The 23,558-nt window shown below is 41.9% G+C and overlaps 1 protein-coding gene across 6 annotated transcripts in view; it reads left to right on the top strand.

Moving 5' to 3' along the window:
• Nucleotides 1-23,558, top strand: part of FAM13C (family with sequence similarity 13 member C) — a 49,940-nt gene that overhangs the window by 8,999 nt on the left and 17,383 nt on the right. For all 6 annotated transcript variants that reach the window (XM_088129767.1, XM_088129778.1, XM_088129764.1 and 3 more), the window contains exons 3-8: nt 5,417-5,538; nt 6,998-7,061; nt 13,389-13,476; nt 16,706-16,916; nt 18,397-18,535; nt 20,777-20,858. In XM_088129767.1, the coding sequence (XP_087985893.1) occupies nt 5,417-5,538; nt 6,998-7,061; nt 13,389-13,476; nt 16,706-16,916; nt 18,397-18,535; nt 20,777-20,858 (706 nt within the window). The remainder of the gene's footprint in view (nt 1-5,416; nt 5,539-6,997; nt 7,062-13,388; nt 13,477-16,705; nt 16,917-18,396; nt 18,536-20,776; nt 20,859-23,558) is intronic.

Here is a 23,558-nt window from a genome sequence, read left to right as displayed (position 1 = left end):
TGGGTCCCACCCACTTCCTGACCTGCTGCTGCCAGTCTCCTTTCGTTAGCTAGCTTTCTCCGTGCCCTGCGCGTGGCTCGTTTCTCGTTGCTGATTCTGACTGAGGATTCCCAGGCTAGACGTTTTCTTCGCTCTTGCTCCGAGGGGCTGCCCAGCCATCAACTTGGAAAGGTTGACGTGGAGATCGGGATCCTACATCAGGGTCCTGGGGAAGTTTGGCTTCCCCACTTGGGTGTGATTCTGAGCGATTTCCTGCTTTCTATGCCAGGAAATAATCTAATCAACCTCCAAACATTTCAGATCAATCTGGATGAGATGGGATGCATGTTTTTAAAATCCACTCAGATTACAAGACTCCTCTAGCCACTGGGGGATTTGACAGGTTGGAAAGTGGCTTGTATATGGGCTGACATTTTAGTCTCTTTTGCTCAGTGTAAAGCAGCAGTTTTTGTCTTGGGTGGAAGATCCTGAGCAGGAACTCTGACTTTATAGTGGCAAAATTGAAGTTTACTAGTACAGCCAGTTGTGGGAAGTATCTGACAAAACCAGCCCTGCAAAAAAATGCTGTGATTGACTTGCCTCTGTACCATGCTTGCTTGTGTTTTTATCACTCTTAGCATGGCCGTGTGGAATTTGTATCTTTAAATCCTTATTGCTTTTGCTAAGTCTAATCAGCGCTGCTGTGGTTGAAAGAGTTTATTGTCTTTCATTAGTGAGGCGAAGGAGAGAGATTGATGATGGCTTATGTTTCTTAGCCTTTCCTACTGTGCAACAGAAAATGCCATTTCCAAGAGTTACAGGCTGAGTTCTCCTTCCATCACTATCTCTCTGAAACTTTGGCCGTCTCCAGAAGCAGCCCTACAGAAGTCAGGAATGGGGAGTTTTGCTGTTGTCACTCTGTGGTATATGATGGCATTTCTTGTGTTCTTTACTGGGAGGATTTTCATCCGTTCTTGCTTCTTGTACTTTCGGGTTCAACCCCGGCACTAAAACTAATGCTAAGATTGGTGAACTCTTCCCTTGGGGGAAGCTTATCTGTCCCAGGGTACAACATGTGTATGGCTGCAGAAGAAGCATTTTTTTCTGATAACTTGTGAAAGAGGTAGATGGACCAAGAGATCCTCTTTCTAAGGCACAGCATTCTGAGGAGCCCAGATCTGAGACATTGGGTGACCCAAATGAGGAGGGGGCATTTGTTGCTTGAATAGGTGCCCCTTGACCAAGAGAGCATGATGCCAAACCATAGTGTTCCCTAGCCAGATGTGTTGGACTACAACCCCCATCAAATCCAAGGTCAATTGGGCAAGGTGGTCAGAGTTTTATTCAAAGGCTGCATAAAGCACTGTAGTTGAATTGAAACCACCGTGTTAAAGAAATTGAGTTTTTCTGACCTGAGTTAAGACATTTGACCTTCCTGTTCTTGAGGAAGTAGATCCAGGAAAAATAATTAATAATTAAAACTGCCAAGAAGATGATTGTCACGGGGCTTGGGTGTGAGTATGGTTTGCTGTAAATTCTTGGCAAATATGCCCGTTAAATAAATGTGTTAAATTAGCTTCTGTTCTTTTGCAAAATGGAAGGATCTCTCCCTTCCTTCTCCTCCTCTTACTGGAACTCAATATAAACACACTGGGAGTAAGTCAAGATTGACAGAGGGTTTCCCACCCTGCAGGACCCAGTTTGGAAGAGCTGGTGGACACCAACCACCTCCCTCGGCAGTCAAGGTTCACTTTTCACTTTCCAAGAAAGTTTGATCTATGATCACTTGTGAAAAGACTGAACAAGCCTGCTGGCCATGCTCTTACCTACTTTATTTCTATTTCATTTATCACTTATAATTTCTGCAGCTAGATATTTAAAACAGCACAGTTTTAACTTCTTTTTTGGGGTTCATGCGTGAGAAGATGCATTTCTGCTTTTTGATGATGAGTAAGTGGCCACACCATATAAAAGGAGAGTTCAGCAGCGTCCTTCTGAAGGAAGAATGAGTTGGTGAAGGCAAGTCCTAGTTCTCAGTTTCACCACTTGTTGCTGAAGGTTTCTTGGAACTATTCCATATTGCTGTGGAAATGGCTTGAGGGCACGTGATCCTATGTTGTTAGTGCTAAAAAGGACTTGATCTGGTCAGTGGATGGGTGGGAGACTATTTGGAAGACAGCAGCCAGCCATTCTTGGAGTGATGGAGGACTGTATATTATTACCATCTTCCACATAGATTAACAGTCTATGAACTTTAAGCTTCAGCTTTAACTTTCTAGTAAGTTTGATCTATGATTATTGAACAATAAATCACCATGGAATTTATGATATTGAAAGATAGGTTGTTAAATATTTTAAGTAAACATAAAAAAAAAAAGGATTTATGTTCAAATTCACATTTCATCCTGAGAAGTTCATAGATTTAATATTAATTTATGGGAAATATGTAGATATACATCTGACTATTTATGGATGGTTGAGCATCATTTTAAAAATGACATTTGATCAGTGTTGTCTGCATGCCATAATTCCATAGGGGGAAAACACAGAAAAAGCCAGAAAAAGCTCAGAATTTAATATTGGGAGAAGAATATACTTTCTTCAAAGTTACATGCTTCATGTCAAAAAATGTAATTTGCCCATATGGCTGCGAAGAGATATTTGCAAGCGTGTGGGCAATGCCTACTGAAATATCTCAAGTTTAGGCAGAGGAGGTGAAGAATGATTTCCACTGCTGAACGCAAACTTCAGTATGTTTGGATTTTTTGATTGATTTGCCACATTGGAATAAATTATGCAACATAGGATTTGCAGAACCAAGAGTCATATGCTAATTTGCAGGCTCTCTATAAATTGTAGCATTAAACTTCTCTTGATAGAGGAATTTGATCACAGAGATAAGGCTGTCAATCTCTTTCCCCTTTGGCACAAAATACACACAGCCAACTGCTCCCACAGTGTGCTTAACCTCTGACCGAATCACATCTCCTTAGTGGTGGTTCAGCCAGCACACAAACCCAGACCCTAAGCAGGGCAGGCAAAATGGGTCAATTAACCAGGTTTAAGTGTTCTCACATCACCCGGTGCAGGATTGGTCTATCTGGAATTCGATTAAACTCTGCAGGTTAGTTGAGTGGTGTCAATTCCAAAAGAGCTAATAACAATAAAAGGGACATAAGAAACCCAAGTGTAGTAAAATATATCATGGTATAAAATGAGAGCAGATAAAACAAGTCAGCGAGTTGTTGGTCAAGTAAAACCAACCAATCCATTATTGTTTTGAACTAGAATTGTGTGTGTATACTTGCTCTTTCCAACTGGGTTGTCCCACAGGTGGTTTTTTATTTTTAGATTTTTTATCCTGCCTTTATTATTTTTATAAATAACTCAAGGTGGCAAACTTGCCTAGTACTCCTCCTATTTTCCCCACCATAACAACCCTGTGAGGTGAGTTGGGCTGAGAGAGAGGCACTGGCCCAAAGTCACCTGGCCGGCTTTCATGCCCAAGGTGGGACTAGAACGCACCATCTCCTGGTTTCTAGCCTGGTGCCTTCTCCACTAGACCAAACTGGCTCTTGACAATATAGAACTAGGAATTCTGAGAATTGTGACCCCCACATACCTGGAAGGCTGGAGTGAATTTAGTTCACGCTGATCTCCTTTCTCTGGGTGGATTTTCTTCCCCTATTCCTTTGCACTGAGCTGTCCTCCTTGGAATCCCTGCGACTACAAGTGGTCACTAGACAACAGTATTTACACATAAAACCTTTTAGAATAAAACAGCTCCTGATACTTAGAAATTATAGCTGAGTATTTCCTTCTTTATGGGTTATATTTTCTAAGCCTTGCTGTGAATATGGGTCATGAAGTGATTTGCTCTTAAGCTCTTAACTGACCTAGAGAAGCACTTCTAATCGGAATAAGACTTCCTGGTTTGAAAACTAGAGCAAGTAGAATTTGCTCATTTTGGCACTAATTGTCAGGACAGAGAGTTAAGACAGTAAACAGACCAGCTTATGCAGATCGCTTGAGGCAGAGAGGCGAAGGACCTCTGTGTGAAAGGTTGCTGATTGATTCAAACTAGATTGAATAGAGTGAGAAAGGTTTCCTAATGTTCAGTGGCTCGGCATTAAGGTTGCATCTGAGCCAGGCAAAGGTTGTATGATCTGAAAGACTAGTGCATTCAGGTCCTGATCAAGGCATGTATTCAGATGAGATGATTCCTGAAACTTTCCTACCCACAGTGTCTTCCTGTTTTCTCCAGTAAAGGTGCAGAAGAAAAGTCTGGCTCAATGAAAACCACCAAAGGAAGGACAAAACTGTATATGAACATCTCAGCATGATACAAGCTGCAGTTCTAGGGCTGAGCCATGTAAAATAACAATTCCTCCTCCCGGGCATGCAGCTCTCCTTGCAGAGGTTGATCTCTGTTCTTCAGTGCATGAAAATGAGATGCACATTAGGGAAATCCGTACGTTGTGTGAATAACTAGTGGATTTTGGTTCCTGTCAGCTAAGAATGTTGAACACCCGCATTTGCTAATGCTGGTAGAATTAAGGTATGTGCAAAGCCAACCCAAAGGTCAGGCCAAGTGAACTTACGGTTGGTTGATCTGCAGCTTGCACATAAACCAAACCTCTTCATTGATGAATCACACTGATTAACACTTTCGGCCTAACAAATAAAAGATCAATATCCATGGAAGGGTGAAACCAACCTCTGTCTTTCAAGAGCATACTTGCCTGTTTTTAGGCGATCCATTTTTCTATGCTAATAAACTATGTGAATGGAAGGACAGACAACCAGATGTTTTGGGTTTCAGTTCCCGTCAGCTTCATTTAGCATGGCCAGTGACAATGACTGTGGGAGTTGTTAAAGGACCTCGATGTAGGGAAGACTTTTCTGGAGCTGATTTCACCAACCCGTCTCTTTCCAGATGAGCTGGGCTCCACTCACAGAGTTCCCCATCAGCACAGGAATTATTGGGTGGACACATCTGGAAAGCAGCAAGTTGTGAGCACTACCCTAACTTCCAGTCTTAAGCCTCTGCAATGTGTAAAGATCTTTAGTGGGTGGATGACAGGTGGAAGTCTGAAAGTGATAATAGAGATGGCTTGAAAAAAGAGCTGAGTAAATTTGGAGAAATAATCTAACGATTGTAAAGGTGCTTTGTTCTGAGGAACATTGTGAGGAATGAAAAGAGCACCGATGTTGCATGCAAGTATGCACTGAGAAGGTCCCCCCCTCCCTCTACCACATTGTGATCTTCATGTTTGTACTAAGCAAACAGAGAGTGAACTTTTGATTACCCTCTTGGTCTTCTTTCTTCTGTTCCCCTATACATATTTAACTTTTTCCTCTCCCAAAATAGATAGTCAACATCAGTCTGGCTGCCAATTACTTGAATATGTTTTTGTCCCCCCCCCCCTTTTAATAGGAGATGGGAAGTGCAGCGTCATGGCTGTCAGACTGTCAGAGGAAAACAGGGACATCGACTAATGATTATGCTGAGAACATAACGCTCAGATACCAGGAAACGGTCCTCAGGTTTCAACCCAGGTATTCTTTTCGCATAAATGAGTCTGGTGGCTTCTGTGTACAATAAAGGAGGGGTGATTTTTTAGCAGCTCACACAACATGATTCACCAAACTGAAAGTAGGTCGCCACTCCCTCACGTTGGCATCTCGGGTGTCTGACAGCATCAACCCCCTCCCCGTTCTCTCAGTTTTACCTTGGCATCAGAGGAGGTGGTACATTAAGTTCTTGGTAGGTCACCACACAGAAATGTAGAATCACGTTGCACTGGCTTCTCCATCAGAACCAGAGCTCTAGATATTGTGCCCTTGAAAGAAAAAGCAAGGGAGAAAAGATGAACACTCAAGCTCCGGATTAAGAGGAAAAAACGGTCTTCTCTGAAAACTGTGTGCGGGCACGATGTCATCTCCCAGAAGAAGACAGTGGAAATCTTGATTTCCATCGGAACAGTCAGCGCTGTGGAGTGTTACACAAGTAACAAATATTAGATGAATATGAAAAGCGATGCAGGGTTTTGCAAAGGTGCAAATGTTGGAATCTCTAAACTGGGAGTTTGAAGGGGATTGGGTGCTGGGCTACTTATTTACCCTCAGACGGTATACAGCAGAGTTTTTCAACCTTGGCAACTTTAAGATGTGTGGACTTCAGCTCCCAGAATCCCCCAGCCAGCATGGCTGGCTGTGCCTATTCAGAAACCATTTATTAGCCTGTCAGACATTTTCAGGTCATTGTAGCTACTCCTGTCTCCTCCTCCATTGTAGCTACTCCTCCTGAGAGGATAAAATATAACTGAGTGGGGTGACCAGTGAGAATTACAGGCTCTTGGATCCCTTAAGAAAAAAAATTGTGCAAGGCAGCTGCACAACGGCATTTCCTGCCCTAGCAAAAATTGCCTTTCTTCCACTATTCCAAGATTTCCTCCATTTACTGATGGACGCAAGATGAATATGGTTTATGGGGCAGATAATGAGGATTAAGAAATCACAAAACAGATCAGACTGTTAAATTTCAGCTGGTGCAGGCATATCTAACCCAGAGTGCGATTTTTAGTTTTAGCTGGTGTTCATCGAAACGCTTACGTGCATACACCTTGCATTTGCTTCAGAAATTATTGGCTTGCCACTGTCAATCAGGGGAAACATCTCCCAGCATCATACTTCAGTTCATCTATGACATTGCAGGACAGGACCTTTATGATATAATGAATAATTACCATGAGTGCATTTCTGTACACTTTTAAGTACTGTAAATGCATTACAGAAGTACAGGTAATAACATTCGCTTTCTATCACCTAACATTCCTATCCCCCACTTTTTTTTTGAGTGGATCACATTCTATCCTACCTGTGCTTCTAAAGAGCTAAGCAAAATCCAGAAATGGGTTAATTTAATGAACACAGCGGAATTTCACCAGAGTTATGCTGGTTTGCTGAAGTGTCTGTTAGAATGTGATTCTCTGCTTCTCCAATTCCCATTTTGCAGGGCAGATCAAAGTGCATTCATTTCACCAAACGATGCTGCTGAACATCTCCAAAAGCTCACTGAGGTAAGTCCGTCAGAAGCCCAGAGATGCCCGGCCCAAGATGCTGCTCCATCCTTGTTGGAGCAAATAAGAGTGAGGGAAGAGTGAGCTCAGGTGTGTTCTGCAAGCATCAAAGTTGACCTTGCTGTGCTAGGAGTCTGTCAAAGACAGGTGGACTTGGAGGAGGTGTGTGGATGGGGTAATGTTGCTGTGGTTATTGGGGTTTTATGAGTTGATGATATTCTTTATTAATATTATACGTACCGTGTAATTTAATGCATGTTACTTTTCTAAACTCTTCAACTTTTTGGCTAAAGTGGCATAAAAGCACTTGTAGGTGAGTAAGTAAGTAAATGGGAGGCACACAGAGACCTGAATCCCAAAGTTTATAGAGCTGCTTCTATCCAGAGGAGGTAAAACGGGACAAATCAGAGACGCATAATCCAGAATGCTAATTTAGTACACATTTCAGCTGGAGGCTGCGTGTCTCATGCTGCATAATGGAGGGATCTTCTAAAAGCCACAGTCTCTACAGAGAGCTAATGGACAGATATACCAACCCTTTTTTTCAGATTAGACTGGGCCATACATGTTGGAAATGTAGTTTTAGCCTAGATAAACACAAGAAATGATGATTGGTTAATGTCTGAATACTCGTGCCCTCTTAAAAATCTAGAAAGGGTAGGGGGGTTGGGTTTTGCACAGCCGGTCTTCTTTGTACTGTTTGGTTTGACCACATACGGGTGCCAAATTGATGGCCTCCTTTTTGCACTGTCTATTTGTATATTAGATAAATCATGCACTTTACTAAGCTGCATCGTTTGTGGCCACTTGCACGCCCATAGTTTAATTTTCATTTTGTTCTGAATGTTGAAATGCTTTTGAAAACTCTGAAACTTTTTCAGTCTCTGAAGGTTTTATGGGATGCATAAGAAGGGATTTGGGAATTTGAGAGAAGGGCAGAAGGATATGATGTGCAAAACTGGAAGAGATGAGGATCAGCATTTCTGGCCAGGAGAATAATAGCAGGATAAATATGTTGCTGAAAAGGTTTTCCAAGAATTTTTTAAGGAGAGTTTTCCTGGATTGAGTGAATAGGGGAGAACCAACTGGAGATGACTGTGGGAACATAACTGGCCCTGCACTGATATGGTCCCTAGAATAGCACCCTCGGTGAGTTTCTAAAAATATATTTGCAGGGCTCTGTGGGAAACATGTATAATAAAAAAAAGGTATTGCCCTAGAATTGCTCTGCTATTGCAGGGCAGCAAAGATTAATGAGTTTAGACCATTAGGGCTGCAGAATGAATGTTCCTTTTGGACAAACACTCCTTCTTCGCTCCTCCGCAAAGTCTTCCCCATGGCACTGGAAATATTTTCTTGAATTTAGGGCTTGAGAAGAAAATCCAGATTATGCCCTATGGTAACCTCAGTACTGTGCCAAGAAAAACGAAATAGTTCTGTATCTGCCATAAACTGTGAGATTATATGCATGTGCTTGTCCTGTAGACTTTATTCCATTGCCCAAATTGTGGGCAACAACATGAAAACAACCAAGCACACTTTTACTGGAAGTGAAACTGTACTCTTCTTATATTCTTGAAATTTCAAAGGGGCCATCAACAGACAAGCCCATGTTTCTTGACTCAAAAACTGGAAGCTTTCAATATTTTTCTTGAAGCAAACACTGAGAATCTTAGACTGATTATATCCAACTCTAAGGACTTTCTATGCTTGTCTAGGTAGGATGATGGAATATAGGCATGCAAAGACCATTTGGCTTATGAATAAGATTCTGAGGGTTTCCCCTTCAGAGCTCTGGTGTCTCCACAGTTATAAGCCTGCTTGAAAGTCCCTTCCTTCAGGTTACTCTTTGCTTGAGTCAGCTGTTCTGCTCAAGCTGTTGTTTATCAGAATCAGTGGTGGAAGTCCAGAAGTGTTTTTCTCTAAATCAGCTGCTTGTATTTGGAAGAAATGTGCCCAGCTGGTGGGGTGGGGTGGGGTGGTCAGAGACAAGATAGAGCTGATTAAAGGACAGAGAACCATCCAAGATTTGTGCATAGTGCTTGAACAATCCAGTCTGGTTATTTCACTGAACCATGCTCGGGGAAGCTCCAGCCCAAGTCCAAAGTGTGGTGATTCACATTCCAGGGGTAGGAATCTGTAGAGGGGAGTGGGTTGTCATTATGGAGTATGGGATCTGGTCAAGGGGCTCGTGATTCTAATTCAGTTGCAGATAGGATATATGTTTGAAGATGTCTAGATACACATATGAGCAAAGACACACGTGTGCGACAGAGCCTGTAGGCCTGATAAGATCTAAACATGTAGAAGTACCCCTTCCAAGACCACTTAAAGCAGTACCTAAAGTCTCTGATTTGTGTCACTGTGACAAATCTCCTTTGTCATTTCTTCATCCATTCCTTATTTTTTAAAAATGTGCATGAACATTTTCATTTAAATAAACATATTTTCTCTCAAAATAAACATTCTTAAAATGCAGCTTTGCATATTTTTTGATCCTAACACTGCATAAGGTATTTAGAGAAGTGTGAATGCTGAATAAATAACAAATGTTTGATTTGGAAATTAATCTGGGAGTCGTGGATTGGCTTTGTTCACAGGAAAATTGATAAAGATCAAATTCTTTCTATCTCCCCATCTCAGAATTCCAGTCCAGACTTGGTTTATTTAGATTGAAGGTTTGGCTGAGTAAATGGATGCAGATTTAACTTTCAAAGGTTCCCATGGGGACAAAATCACGAGAATCAGTCAGGGAGCTGTTGGATGGCACCCTTCAAAGATGTTTTGAACAACAGTTAGGTTGCTTCTCCCTCTTTACCCTTCATTGTAATGAGCTCTTCTTTATCAAAACAAAAGTAGTTAGGATCATCATAATAGGCCTGAATAAAAAAAAATAAAATCAAAATCACTGACTCTGCAGTGGCCAGAATCAATAAAACATGATGCTCTTTGTTTTATATTGCTGTTGATTTGTTTCAAACACAAAGGAAAGTACTGATGAAAATATGTTCTTTCCTTCCATCTTTACAGATATTGACAGTATTCTTAATGATCATGTTTAGAAACCATAGCAGTTTCTTTCCAGATCAATTGAAATGTGTAAGGCTGCATTCTTTTTTATTTTATCCCCCAGGGTTGCTTCTGAACCAACACCTTCTTTTTAAATTCTCCCTTGTTCTGAAAGGATGCGGTAGATTTTAATAAAGGATGTGCAAATAGAGTCACTGATACATATATATTTTACTGTATGCTGACTTTATTAAAACTGTTCTAATAAGACAGTAGAGTTAAAACACTTAAGGAATGGGAAGAGAGCTGCTGCTCTCTTCACTACAGGTCCCATTGTTCAGTGCCATTGATTATGCTGAGAAGTGAGGGTCTCTGGCTGTTGCTAAGTGGTAAGTTCTCATTGATTGGGTGGTTTCCCATTATTTCCCCTTCTTTGAGATACAATGAATTTATTAACCATGCACCTGAGAAAGTCATCAAAAAGAATGAGATAAATATATTCTGACCCATGTTGGGCAAAGAGTGACTGGAGAGAGGTGGGATGGGATCATGATACTGGAGAGACATCAGTGAGGGTGGAGGTGGGCACGCCTGAGGAAGGAACCTTCTCCAGGAATTGCTGAACCCCCAGGATCCTGGAGCTCCATTGCATGTTGTGCTTCTATCACACTCTTATCCAGAGAAGCTCAAGAGGCCTGCATGTGTTTCCTGTGGTTTTATCCTTGCAACAACCTTGTGAGATAGAAGTTATTGAAGGTCCCCCACTAAAATGTATAACTGAGGAACTTGTTTTGAACCTGGCTGTCCCTAGATTTATTCTAGTCACTATGTCACACTCACTTTCTCTTTCACGAAGAGGGAGAGTTGTTTGAGTTGAGTTGCCTGATGGCATAACATTCCTTTTAAATCTACTGTATTCTGACAAGTAATCCAGAATTGACTATAAAAATAACAGATGATACTACACCCCCTTAAAACTGCATTAAACTAATTGAAGTTATGTAAAAATTGTGTTGGGGGTTGTAATGACATTATATAAAGCATATTGCCATCTCTGGTGGCAGTACCAAATTAGTTCTTTATTTTGGTTGAGGAAAGTAGAAACATTTTTCAGGAAATTAGAAAAGTTATGCAACAACCTTTAATAATTCATTCTAGTGTAGCTCTTCCTCCATTTCTATCACATATAAAATGATGCAGCACTCGAAATTAATTCAGTATTTATTAGCCAACAGATTTACTACAACAGAACGATGGAAAACAAAACGTCAACTTTTTTCCAGTCGAGGTATTCAATGAAATGGTTGAAAAATTAAGACTGCAGAGACTCTTGAAATCTTGTGGCTTTCCCACTTTTAGTCTCTATTCTTTAATTACATGAATGAGGAAATTCCTCACAGATTACCTTGATCTACACAAATGCCTTTTTGGACAGAAATGTTGAATGAGGAAGTTCAGCGTTTGTACCTCCTAAGATGACACATGAGTTTAATATATACCCAAATTATACTTCCTTTTTCTCTTCCTTCCTTGCTTGGCTTGTGTTTTCTTCTGAATTTTTTTTTTTTAAGGTGGTGATTTCTTATGATGGTAATTTCATTTTTAATGCTTTGTTGATCACTTTCATTTATGGAGTCCTTTGTAACCTAGCCGGGTAACGAAACATTTGCAAGAAAAGAACCCAGCTCAGAGAACCCCAAGGACGCCACAGTTCAACCCTGAGCTGCACATATTCGCCTCTATTGGTACTTTCATTTATTTTAAAAAGGGATTATAAAATGATATCCATTTAGTAGGGATCTTCCTAACACTGTTAGTGAACTTCAGACATAAAATAACTATGAACATTAAGGGAATCAGCATGTTTTCAAAGTTTCTGTTCAATAAATCTTTCTTCACCTTTTGAGAGGGCTTCATCATTTGTTGTATGTATAGTAGTCATGAAAGACCTGAGAGAATTTCAGCTTGGCTGGTCTAAATTCTCTATCTTGATTTCTTTGGCCAGGTAATGGCCAAATTCAACTTAAAGTAGTGTTAGTGTATTTTTTGTACTATATCAACATTCTCACTTTTTACCAGATAGTAAAAGATACCCAAAGCTGATGAATTTTCAAAAAATGAAACATTACTGTATTAGTGCTGCTAAAGCAAGCATCTTTCTTTTTTATCACAGTATTCTTCTGGGGTGGTTTTGTACCATAGTTCACAGTGGGTGACAATGGTTAATTGTGGATCAAACATATGCAGAAAGTATTTCTAATAAAGGAAAGTATTTTCTGTGGATGGAGAACTTAATCATAATGCCTGTTTCCATTCTCCTACTGTTAGTTTCTGAATTTGCTCCTCATCATTCTCTTGGGATTTATGGGAGCAATGGCTAGCACCTTTTTTTATGGAATAACCAATGATACCCTCCAATTTGGACTACTGTATATCACGAGATTGCACTTTTGGAGGCAACGCTGTTCACTTGGTCTATGTGGAATTCCTAGTATCCTGACTTCTTTGGGAAGGAATGATAAACATGCAGGCCTTACTCAGGGACTCATAACAACCCCGCTGTCAGCCCTATGAGGTAGTCCTAATGACTTCTGAATGGCTTCTTCACGGTCATATCCGTGGCTCTCCACACTCGCTTGGTACATGAAGAAGGCAAGATTTTTGTACTGAACTATACTGGTGGAGTAACATGTCCTGGTTGAACCTTGGGTATGATAGCCAGAGAAGCTACAAAGGGATAACTAGTCTTGCCTTGCTGGATTTGCTGGTAGAAAGGGATGTCAATCTGCTTATTTTGCTTTGGAGCCTGATGGGAAAAACGGAATTTCATTTCCAAATTTTAATGAATGGCCAGGGGTGGGCTTTACCTCCTTAGTTCTAGCAGTTGGAACAAAGAACTGGTGAAATTGGTCAGTAAGGTTTCATTGTTTTACTCTGAGATGAGCAAAGCCTCCAGCTTCTCAGACTGCCTTTTTAAAACAAATATTGGGCTGATGAACTCATCCCTCCTTTGGGTTAAAAGTCATCTGGGTCAGTTAATGGGATGGGTATGGTGAAGGTTCATCAAAGGCATGGGGGGAGGGGTGTTGGAGCCTAAATAACTAACTAACTAACTAACTAACTAACTAACTAACTAACTAACTAACTCTTGAGCTGGGACCAAAAGCAGATCTTTCTGCTGGTGCTGCTAGAAAGGCCTTGAGGAAGGAAGATGTGATCCTTGAGTTCTGCTCACTCTCAGCCTGGCCCAGCATTCTGGTTTTGCCTGACATTGCAGCTCTGCAAACTGACTTCTCCTCTGTCTTTTTGCCAAACCAGGAAGAAAGTCCTCAGCTGGTGGCTTCAGAGGAACCGGCCTCTTCATCCACCTCAACCAGCATGCACGCTGACAGGGATTACTGTGGCGGTAAGAAAGTCTTTGGTTAATTCATGCCCTTGGGTTTTCATCATAAAAGATCCTTCAGGGGCTTTGGGTGTGATTCAGTATATTGGTAGATCCCTTAAAAGAGTGCCAAAAGAGAATGAGTTCAGGCATTATCTGAGAATGTAAGACCTATCACACTGTAAGCTTGGGGCGTAATGAGGAAAAAAAGATATTTTATTTTGGGTCATATAAATACTGGTGGCTTTGGGAAAAACAATGTGTTGTAAAGGCTCAATTCCATCGTTTTCAAACACAATCACATTTGAAGGTTCTTAACTGTGTGGTGCAAGCATCATAGTGTCACTTCCTCCTACCCTTTATGATGGGCATACCTGTCAATTTCAGTTCCACCCATTTCTTATTTTTCAAACCATAAATTAAGTCTGGATCATTTCTAGATCTCTGGGGAAAGAAAAAACCTGAATGTTTTCATTTCTCATTTGTCTTCATATCTGCACATTGATTTTTGTCACATAAACATGCTCTAGTTTGCATAGAGTTTCTGGAGATATCAGTTAGACAAACTCTTACAAAAACTATGACTGAACATATTTTCCTCCATCCCTGTTCCCAACAAGATCCTTTTCAAACACTGCTACTTCAGCACAAATATTGATTTCAGCTTGATCGCCTCAGAAGAGAATACAAAACCAAAACATTAATTTTTGTTACTAAACTTGCTGACTGGGCATTTTAATTCTGTTCACAGGTTCAGTAGAACTGAGTGTCAGAAATTAATCAGTTGGGTGGGGAGAGCGTTGTTTTCTTTTCAAGAACTTGCAGTCACACAGATGGCACGATCTGGCCTTCTGGATTCAGGCAAAAGCACATCACTGTGTGTGAAAAATAGGTCCTAGTTAGCAATGTGGCAAGTAGATTACAGGTAGGCAGGCTTAAAATATGTCGGTACTGTCTGGTGTCCATTGCTCTTCAGTGGCCTGATTCCACAGAGTAAGTCCCTTAAAGTAGGCCAGGTCCAGAAGCAGGCATGGCAGGAGTACCAAGAAGGGGGGTGATTATTGTTGGATAGAATAACAGAACCTTGGAAACCTCACAGAGCTCTCCCTCCTCCATCTTAGACCAAACAAGATCAAGGCAGGGGTGTTCTGAGTTTCTTTGTCACACTTCCTACTGGGTGGTCTTTTCTCCTCCCTGAGTGATTCTTTGCTCCTTTCTTTCTTCCAGGCCCATGTTCTTTCACACACAGAAGCACCAAGAGATAAGTAAAATGGCCATAGGAGATTCGCAGTGTTTCCCTTCCTCAAAAACTAATCTACTTTCTCCCTAAGAATCCTTCAAATACATTTAGCAATTGTGCCATTTAGAAATGCGTATTTACACCTGAAAGTAAAAGGTGCAAATGTGTTTCTTAGAGCAGTCTTGGGTAGGGAGATTAAGACACCAAAATCGATTGTTATCCTTTGTATTTGGGAGATCCTATTTTATCCCAAATGTTCAAGGTAAGTATTCGTCAAACTTAATATTTCTACTCCTGTTGATGTCATCAGCCCTTCTCTCTCTCTCTTTTTAATAATAGTGGGTGTTTTCAGCCCAGAAAAAAAAGTGTGAAGGGAAATGTTTAAGGCTGTCCAAATCATGCCCAGTTTTGAGGCTAGATGAAGTAATAACAGTAACAACAATAAAGCATCAAAGGGTGAGCTGGACCCTGGGTGTCTAAGCGATGGTGACCCTGTGCTTTAATTAAAAAGGCCTGGAAAAAACATCATAATTTCCACTGACTGGATGGGCATCAGTGTCTAGGTGATTCTGAAGACCCTTCGCCTTTCCACCAAAGAGCCAGGTTGGCAATGCTGAGAACATCTGTGTGCTGGAAAGAACTTGGCATGTAGCTGTAAGCTCTGGATCTGGGCCTTTACGAAGGCATCTGGTTTCTTGTAATTGTATTATCCCTTCCATACTGATTTTCAATGTACTGTATCTCTTGCATACAAAGTCTCTTCCAGGGCTTAATTTAATTATGGCAGGAACTGAGTGCCAGCCGAGCCTCTGCTTGTGTGCCAAAGACTCATCATTCAGTCCTTCACATCTTAAAAGAGCATTATCAAAGGTCTGGGCAGAAGTCCTAAGAACTGCCATTTGCTCGTGTTTTTCTCTTGGCATTTAAGTACAGGAAAATATTTATTTGAAAGAAAGGAACTTGGCTTACTTTTTAATTTAAGGTATAAACTCACCTTACTGTATGTGGACTGTGCAGAGTTAATCGATCCATAGTCATAAATTATAGAGGCCATCAACTTAGAAATCAGGGGAATGAAAACTAGGCATATGCTTTGTTATGCCTGCCAAAACGTAGAAGCATTAAGTATTTTGGTTTCTTTAAACAGACTTATGACTAGCTCTACTTCTTTCATAAATGCTAGCTATTTGGTTTAATAAATCATTCTGGCATACAGATTTAATATCATGAACAATTTGTTTTGCATGCTTTATATATTTTGGATAAATGGTTACAAACTTCACTTTTCTTCTAATTCATAGTTATGTATTTGGTATTTTGAGTGGTTCAGAAGAAAGGGGTGTGTCTTTTTAACTTTCTACAGAACTCCTGTATTTCTGTGTATGTGTCCATGTTTGTGTGTGTAAACAACACAAAATGCAACAGTAATTGGGGAAGGAAGGAAGAAAGGAAGGAGGGAGGGAGGGAGGGAGGGAAGGGAATTCAAATAAGAGGGTATTAATCACAATGGACATTGGATGTCTTTCTCTGCAATACAAATTAGTAGAAAGGAGATAACAATTAAGCCTAAAAATCTGTAAAGATAGTCAATACCCATCTGCTGCTGCTTCTGATAATAGCTGAAATAGGAAAAAAATGTTGTTATTGTTTATTTATTGCTCTTCCTCCCAGATGGTACCTTCCATTTGCAAAAACCAGAACATGGCAGTGCCTTCTTAGCATTTAGCCTGGCTATACAGTATATTTGGCAGCAAGAAGTGAATCAGCTAAGATGCTAATTCTAGATCTGCCAGTGGATTCCAAGAGTCGTGTCGGTTTCAGTTTGTCACTGGTACCAATGCTAATCTGTGTTTGTTCTCTTCAGCTGACCTCATCTCAGGGCAGAGTACATTTTTACTCTAGTCTGTTGCGAATGTGTTTTCTTCTGGGCATGGTGGTGGACCTTGAATTCCCTTTTAATATGGGCTGATACCGGGTTTGCCCTTAGAAACCTCTTGATTCTTGACCTTCCAGAGCCTGCGCAGGACTACCGAGAAGGCCAGGGCGAGGCAGACCACGGACCCGAAGGCCAGGACCCCTTAGGGACTTGCAGGCTGCTGCATCACATCACTGACGGAGATGATCCACTCTTGTCTCCTCGCTGCTCTATTTTTAGCCAAAGCCAGAGGTTTAACTTAGACCCCGAATCGGCTCCTTCCCCACCAAGCGCTCAGCTCTTCATGATGTAAGCTGCATCTACCTTTCCCATTTCCCAAGCACAAGCAACGTTGCTTTTCTCTGGGGGAAAATCGTTCTCTTTTAGAAGTGCTACTTTGGGGCAAGCAGAAGCAGAAGCTTCCTTCAAAAGCTCTGGGAGACTGGAATCAAGGAGGGTTCCCCAGATTCTGTGAAGGCCCCCGGCCTCTTCTCCCAAAGCTGCAATTCTGGGCGGGGCTGGAGAACAACTGCTCATTTGAGTTTCATAGAAGGGATTCTGCTTCCCCAAAGTCACTGCTGGTGCTCCTGTTTGGCAGCTGCTGAACCTTGTTTTAATCAGCTAATAGTAGATAGTTATGAGTTTATTTATCTTTACCCAAGGGAACAAGGTTTTTAATAATAGAAAAAGGAACAAACACTTCTACTGTAACTTCAGTGTGTGCTTCTACTACTTCAGTGTGCTGAATATGCTTTATCTAGTGACCATCCTTACAATAACCTTATAAGGCAAGCCAGCGTGGTGGTTACTATTTTAAATCCCCGGAGCGCAGGCCACAACAGAGTGAAAGAAGAGAGCAGAGAGCAGGTGGCTTGAAGTTTCAGGGAAGGATGGCTGGGGTAATGATGCTGGCAATGAAAAAAAGGGCGTTCCAAGGGTTTTCTTATTTTCATTTGTGAAATGATACACGATAAAAGAGATGCTTATTTAAAATAAATAAATCAGTAGGCAACCCTAGGCCAAATATTTATACATTTATTTATGAATTTATAAACTGTTTTACTCAAGGAGACTTTAAGCAGTGTACAAAATCAATAGCTGCAGCCAATGGAACAGTAGAACAGGAATATGCAGCGATATGCAATAAAAGAAATGCAATAGATAATTACAGATTAATGCTTTTGCATCTCTCCAAGCTTACTCATCGGAGCTAAAACGAGCATAGAAACGTCCTGGATGCTCTCAAGGGCCACCGGGGAGGCTTGGGTGAACTTTGCGGAGGTTCCCACCTTCAGAATTCTCTCTGGAGTAGATCATCAGGAGGTCCCATTTCAGGCCATCTCACGCTGGCCTGTTCCAGCATTCAGCAGAGCCACCTGCCCAAAGAAGGCTTCTGCTGATCATCACACCCCAACATCTCCAGAACTTGAGGGTGTTGGGCAGCTTTGGAGCATTTCATATAGGCTGCCCAACCTGGGACTGGGGCTGCTGTTTCTCAGCTGACCACTGTAATGATCTGTTTAGCTGCAGCGTGATCCTTTACTGGGTGATTGTATTTATCTAGTGCTGCTGTGAAATCACCTGCTGGCTTCTGGAGGTTAGGGAGCTCTTAATGAGACAAGGGCGAGGCAGGTCTTCCCCTTCCGTAATATCCCTCTGCTCTCTTCTTCTGTCTCTACCTCTTTATTTCCCATCTCCCCATATAGTCATAGCACTCCACAGTAGCTGGAGCTCTTATTCAGTAGAATGGCACCATAAATGGGCATTTTCATAATTTCTAATGTTCCAGGCCAAGAAGTTCTTCCAGAGGCAGCTGTGAGGACAGCAAAGTGCCCCAGACCATGGTACAACTTACAAAGCACCTGCAAAGCCTGAAGAGGAAAATCAGGAAATACGAAGAGAAGTTTGAGCAAGAGAAGAATTACCGGGTAAGGAGCTGGAGAGCAGCTGTATCCCTCTCAGAGACCATGAGGGGCCGAGGTGCTGCCTCTGAATGCAAGGAGAGAGGGAGAAGACATTGGCCTGGTGGGCTCCCGGCGGAGCAGGATGGTGCCTGCCATTCCTGATGTTCTCAAGCACTGAAGCAAAGGCAGATTTCAGTTATCTGAATGAACATTCGTGGCTCATGCTCGTGTGTCAGCTGTGGGAGACAAGAGAGTGGCTAGGAGTGTCCTTATGCTAAATATGTGACCTCATGAAGGCTTAGCTAGCTAAACAATGATGTCACAGATGCCTAAGGCTGGGTTATCAGCACATTGTGCTACACCAAACAAAGCAGTCAGCAGCAGCCAGCTACCAGCAAAATTAGGAAGTAGCAGACTGTGTTCTTGCTATGGAGACTGGCAAAAATCCCCACAATTAGTTTTCAGCCATTACACGGGGCCAAAGGGAAAAGCACGTGCTAACTGTATTGACTCATTTGGTAAGTAAGACTAAATGTTTTTAAACAGGGCTTGAAAAAAAGCATACTTATGCTTAGTATGCTGTATTTAAAGAGCTGCAGTTGGCTGGATTTGCACAGCATGGTCCCAGTAAACTGCTGGGAAATCATGATGGCCAAAACCAAACTGACATTCTCAGCTAGAGCAATCGGTAAACTCCACAAGAGCGCCAGGTCCTTAGAGACACCAAGAGCAACATTATCTGTAAAAACTGATGCATGATTAAAATGTGGTGGGTAGTATATTCTCAACCTGGTTTTTAAAATGCAGTTTGTCCAAGATCTCACTAATCCTAATGTACAGAGGTTTTCCTGGCAAATATAGAACATTTTCTGCTCTTGCTTGCAAGGCCTCTAGAAGAAGCATCTTCTGGCCACCCATGGTTATCCTTCAGAGTGGCGGTGCTCCGGACATCTTCCCTATATTTGATGTTTAGGTGGCACCATTGTACAAGGGAGAGCAGCTGGACATCCCTTTGGTTTTTGAGGCTGCTGCTCCTGTTAGCTCCAGGGAGGAGGAGCAAAGGTCTGGGAATGGTGGAGTTGAAGTCCAAAGCATCAAGAGGGCCTCGGGGTTGGAAAATAAGTTAATTCCAAGGGGAGTAAGAAGAAAGCATGGTTATGACCAAGAGCCTGATGCTAAACCTTTGCAAATAAATACCATAGTCCTCTTTGAGGCACAAAACCTGTATTTGTATCATCTCAGACTTAAGATGCCAGTACAATGTTGAATGTATTCCTTTTCTAAATCAGCAAGTCCCTACACACAGAAATCTCTTCCTAAGGAGAAAAGCTTTTCATTTAGCCTTCTCCCAGAGATGCTGTTTTCTCATAAGGAAGCATGCAGATATAGGAACCAGCTGCAGATTGAAGTGGTACAATCAAGACACAAAGAGGCTGCTTTTAGTGAAACTTCTGGAACCGTTGCACTGGGTGGGATTTTGGACACCAAGGTCAGGGTTGACTTCATGCAGTCCCTGGCTTAATTTCACAAATCCTGTACAAGTGATTGATGTGGGCCTTTTTAAGAGCAATATGCCTGCCCTTTAGTAGCCTGGTGGATGGGAAGGAGGAAGTCAAGGAGAAAACGTTTTCGGCTGCTGAAGTGAAGTGTTTTCCACTCATTCATGAAATGGCAGAAAACAAGACTGGCCCAAAATTTGCTGCCCCTGTAAGAGATCCCCATTCTATCTCTGCTCCCAGTCATTTCTGTCCAAAGGCATGGGTGACAGACGTCAACGTTTTCATATGCCTTGAGGATGTCCTTGGACAGTGTAGGAAGAAAAACATTACTTTAACAGTGATGCAGCTAAGTAAGTAAGTAAATAAATAAATACAAGTGAGGAAAGGAAAAAAGGAAAGAAAGAGGAGTGGCAGATAGAGGAAAGCACTTTTGGCTTGGACCCCGCCACCAGCAAGTCATGCCTCCTTGATAAGTTATCCTATATCAGTCTAGCCCTTGACAGAGGAAAGGATCTTCACCCAGCTCTTCTTCAACCCTTAGAATGATTAGGTTGACATCAGTGTACAGCAGAGGTGAGCAATCGATCCAACTGTGATCTAATCTAGATTGCCATCCAATATTATCTGGAAAGTTGATCTGGTTCCTCTCATCATAATTCCAGCATGTATCTTGGCAATAATATGTATGATTTAAATATTGATTTGATAAGAGTAACATTAAAATCCACTGTCTGATGGTTGTGTTTTTCTTCTCATTTCTGTGTAGCCTTCCCATGCTGACAAAATATCAAATCCTGAAGTGATGAAATGGATGAATGACCTGGCCAAAACTCGTAAACAGCTAAAAGGTAGGTACATACAGCCATTGCATCTAACCTGTTTCTCATGAGACCAGAAGCTATTAATGTATTGTATTCAGCCTACTGGATAGGAAAAGGAAGGAATTTTTCTCGGTGCACTTGTGTCCTCCACCCCATCCCCCAAGCTGAAGGAAGGCCACATTCAACCCTATCAGTGCAGAAAGGCATTTCTTACCTATATGATCTTAAATGATTTCTTGGAGAACCTCAATGCTAGCTACAACTGATTCTACACAAATTTTAAGACACATTCTAAAGGATCCTGGGAAGTGCTATTTTCTCTCCCTGCCTCACTGATTCATAGGCTTCCCTATAGAGAGAGAAGAATTAAGTACCCCTTAACCCACACTGTCTTGGAGATGCAGCCAGCAAGACCTGGTTCTGTGCACACCCAGTGGTGCTGGTTTCCATTCCTTTTCCAGGGGCCTTAAATACCAGCCACTTCCAGGATCAGCCCAGCTCTCCACTGACAGAGCTACTGCAGAGCTAATAGCGTCATTATGTAGATACCTTTCATGCATTAATCATAAAATGCTAAGTTTGATCCTATGATACCAAACGGACTTTAAAAACATATTATTTCCCTATTCAGTATGTCCCAAGTGTCAGATTTGCACCAGACCATAGACTTCTTACATTTCCATTATAACCCGCACTGGACGCAGTTGGAGATCAAATATATTCCTCAAAAAACTGTGTGCCAGAAGACACACAGTGTGACTTTTTAATAACATCTTTTTAAATCTCAAAAAGCCTAGCAATCTGCTCCATACTATTACTATATCCGTTTGATTACAAAGGCCTGTGCAAAATAGATAAAGAAGGACATTAATGAGCAAAGCTGGAAGCTGAGTTGCAAAATTGGTTCTACCCTGCTGATGTCACCATGTGGGAGGTGGGGGGCCCTGAAACAAGCTTCAGATAGGATTAATGACCTCCCTCCATTCTGGGTTCTTGATCTGTACCTCCCTTCTGAAGCTGCTGTTTGCTCCGCACAGGAAATTTGTAGAAAGACTCATGGGGCCCTGTCTATTGTTTGTCTGTAGAGTTAATGGATTAAATATTGGGCTATTAGGTTTGGTAAAACAGACATGGTGTTAGGAAAAAATTGCAACAGCACAGTTCTCCAAAGTCTTGGGGGGAAATCTCTCCTAGCATCTCAAAAACTCCCTCTTACGTGGGAAGTTGGATTGGCAGCTGAAAACGGAGTGTTTCCAGAGGGAGACTGGGAGTTGTAGTTTTTGTATTTTTATTATTATGTATTGTTCTGTTCTATGTTGTGAACCACTGAGAATCTGTTCATGACTGCAATGGGGTATAAATGTGATAAAAAAATAAGATGGCCTTGCTCTTGCATAAAATTGCAGAAGTAGCAAGAATCTGCCCGTATCGTTAGGACCAATAGGACCGAAACGAAACTAACAGCCCTGTTCTTATCCCTCACTGTTCCAGGGACCCTTGCCTACACCCCAGCCAGCCTCCCTTCTTCTTGGATGTCTTGCATTTGCCTCTCTGCTCCCCCCCTCAAACTTTTTGCTTTGTTGCTCCCCAGTACATGGAGAAAACACAGCAAGATGTTTCAGCACAGCTCCAGTTGTATCACTGATGGAAAACAATAACATAAAATTAGAGCTTGACTCCCAGGCGAGTTCTGTTTTTCCCAGGCTCCCATTTGTGGTCGTCAGCTCCAGGAGGCCTGTGACTCACACAGCTTTAGGCTGTGGCTTCCATTGTGTAGGGGGACCTCTGCGTATTTCCTTTCCAGTTGCCCCGCATGACTTCTGATGGTCCACAGTGAGTTTGGCGTACCCGATTATAGAATCATCAAGTTAAAAGGGACCTCGGAGGTCATGTAATCCAACTGTAGAGAGATAGGAGAGACGCTCATAATGGTGCAGGTCAGGTTTGGAACAGTTTTCTTCTGCCTTCTCTGTGCCTTTAATAACATTGTTTAAATACAGAAAGACAAGGGGAAAGGCAGTGGGCCTGTTCACATGATATTGCAAACCAGTGCATAGGCCATATTATCATGTTGCCCAAAGATGGACCATGGTTAATGTGGAGGACCTTTGCCACCAATGCCTTCTTTTAGGTTAACTGACTTGAGCCTTGAGATCTCATATTGTCTGAAACTGAACAGGGGTTAAGGAAAGCCTTCTTCCTCTGGTAGATGTAGTGTTTTGTGGAGAAACAAAGGGGCTATGGGGAAGGATTAGACTGTTTGTACCCTATGTGGGGTGACCCCCAACCCCATCAGGCTGTGCCTGATTGTTCCCCCCTATAATAGAGAAAATGGAACTGAATCTCTGGCAGCCATGCAAAGTTGGCTTAGATACCAATAGCTGAGGAGCAAGTACCATGATTCAACTCTCTAGGCATTCCCAACCTTATTGCCTTATTTTCCTGAGGACATGTTATGTAGGAACAGGTCAGCATGAACAAGAGGCTGAACCAAGTTCGTGAGAGACCAGAACTCTCTCTTCTCTGTCCTGGGGGGCAACCAAAGTAAGGAGTTTCTTGGCTTGCTATCACATCTGGGGCATTGCTTTTGGTTCTGTGGGTCACTGTGTCTCCGGTCTCTATGTGAGCATCCCAGATCAGTGAGAGGATGCAGTGTGTGCATGTTCCTGTAGCAGAAGCTATAGGTTGCAGGTATTTGCTCAGTGAGATGTTGCATGGATTTTCCTC

The sequence above is a fragment of the Python bivittatus genome, unplaced genomic scaffold (genome assembly GCF_059951505.1).
Source record: "Python bivittatus isolate LINGU-HERP-01145 unplaced genomic scaffold, Pbiv_v1 ctg000050_np1212, whole genome shotgun sequence".
Classification (NCBI taxonomy): Eukaryota; Metazoa; Chordata; class Lepidosauria; order Squamata; family Pythonidae; genus Python; species Python bivittatus.
Note: the sequence above shows the minus strand (reverse complement) of the source record. Positions and strands in the feature narration are given on the sequence as shown.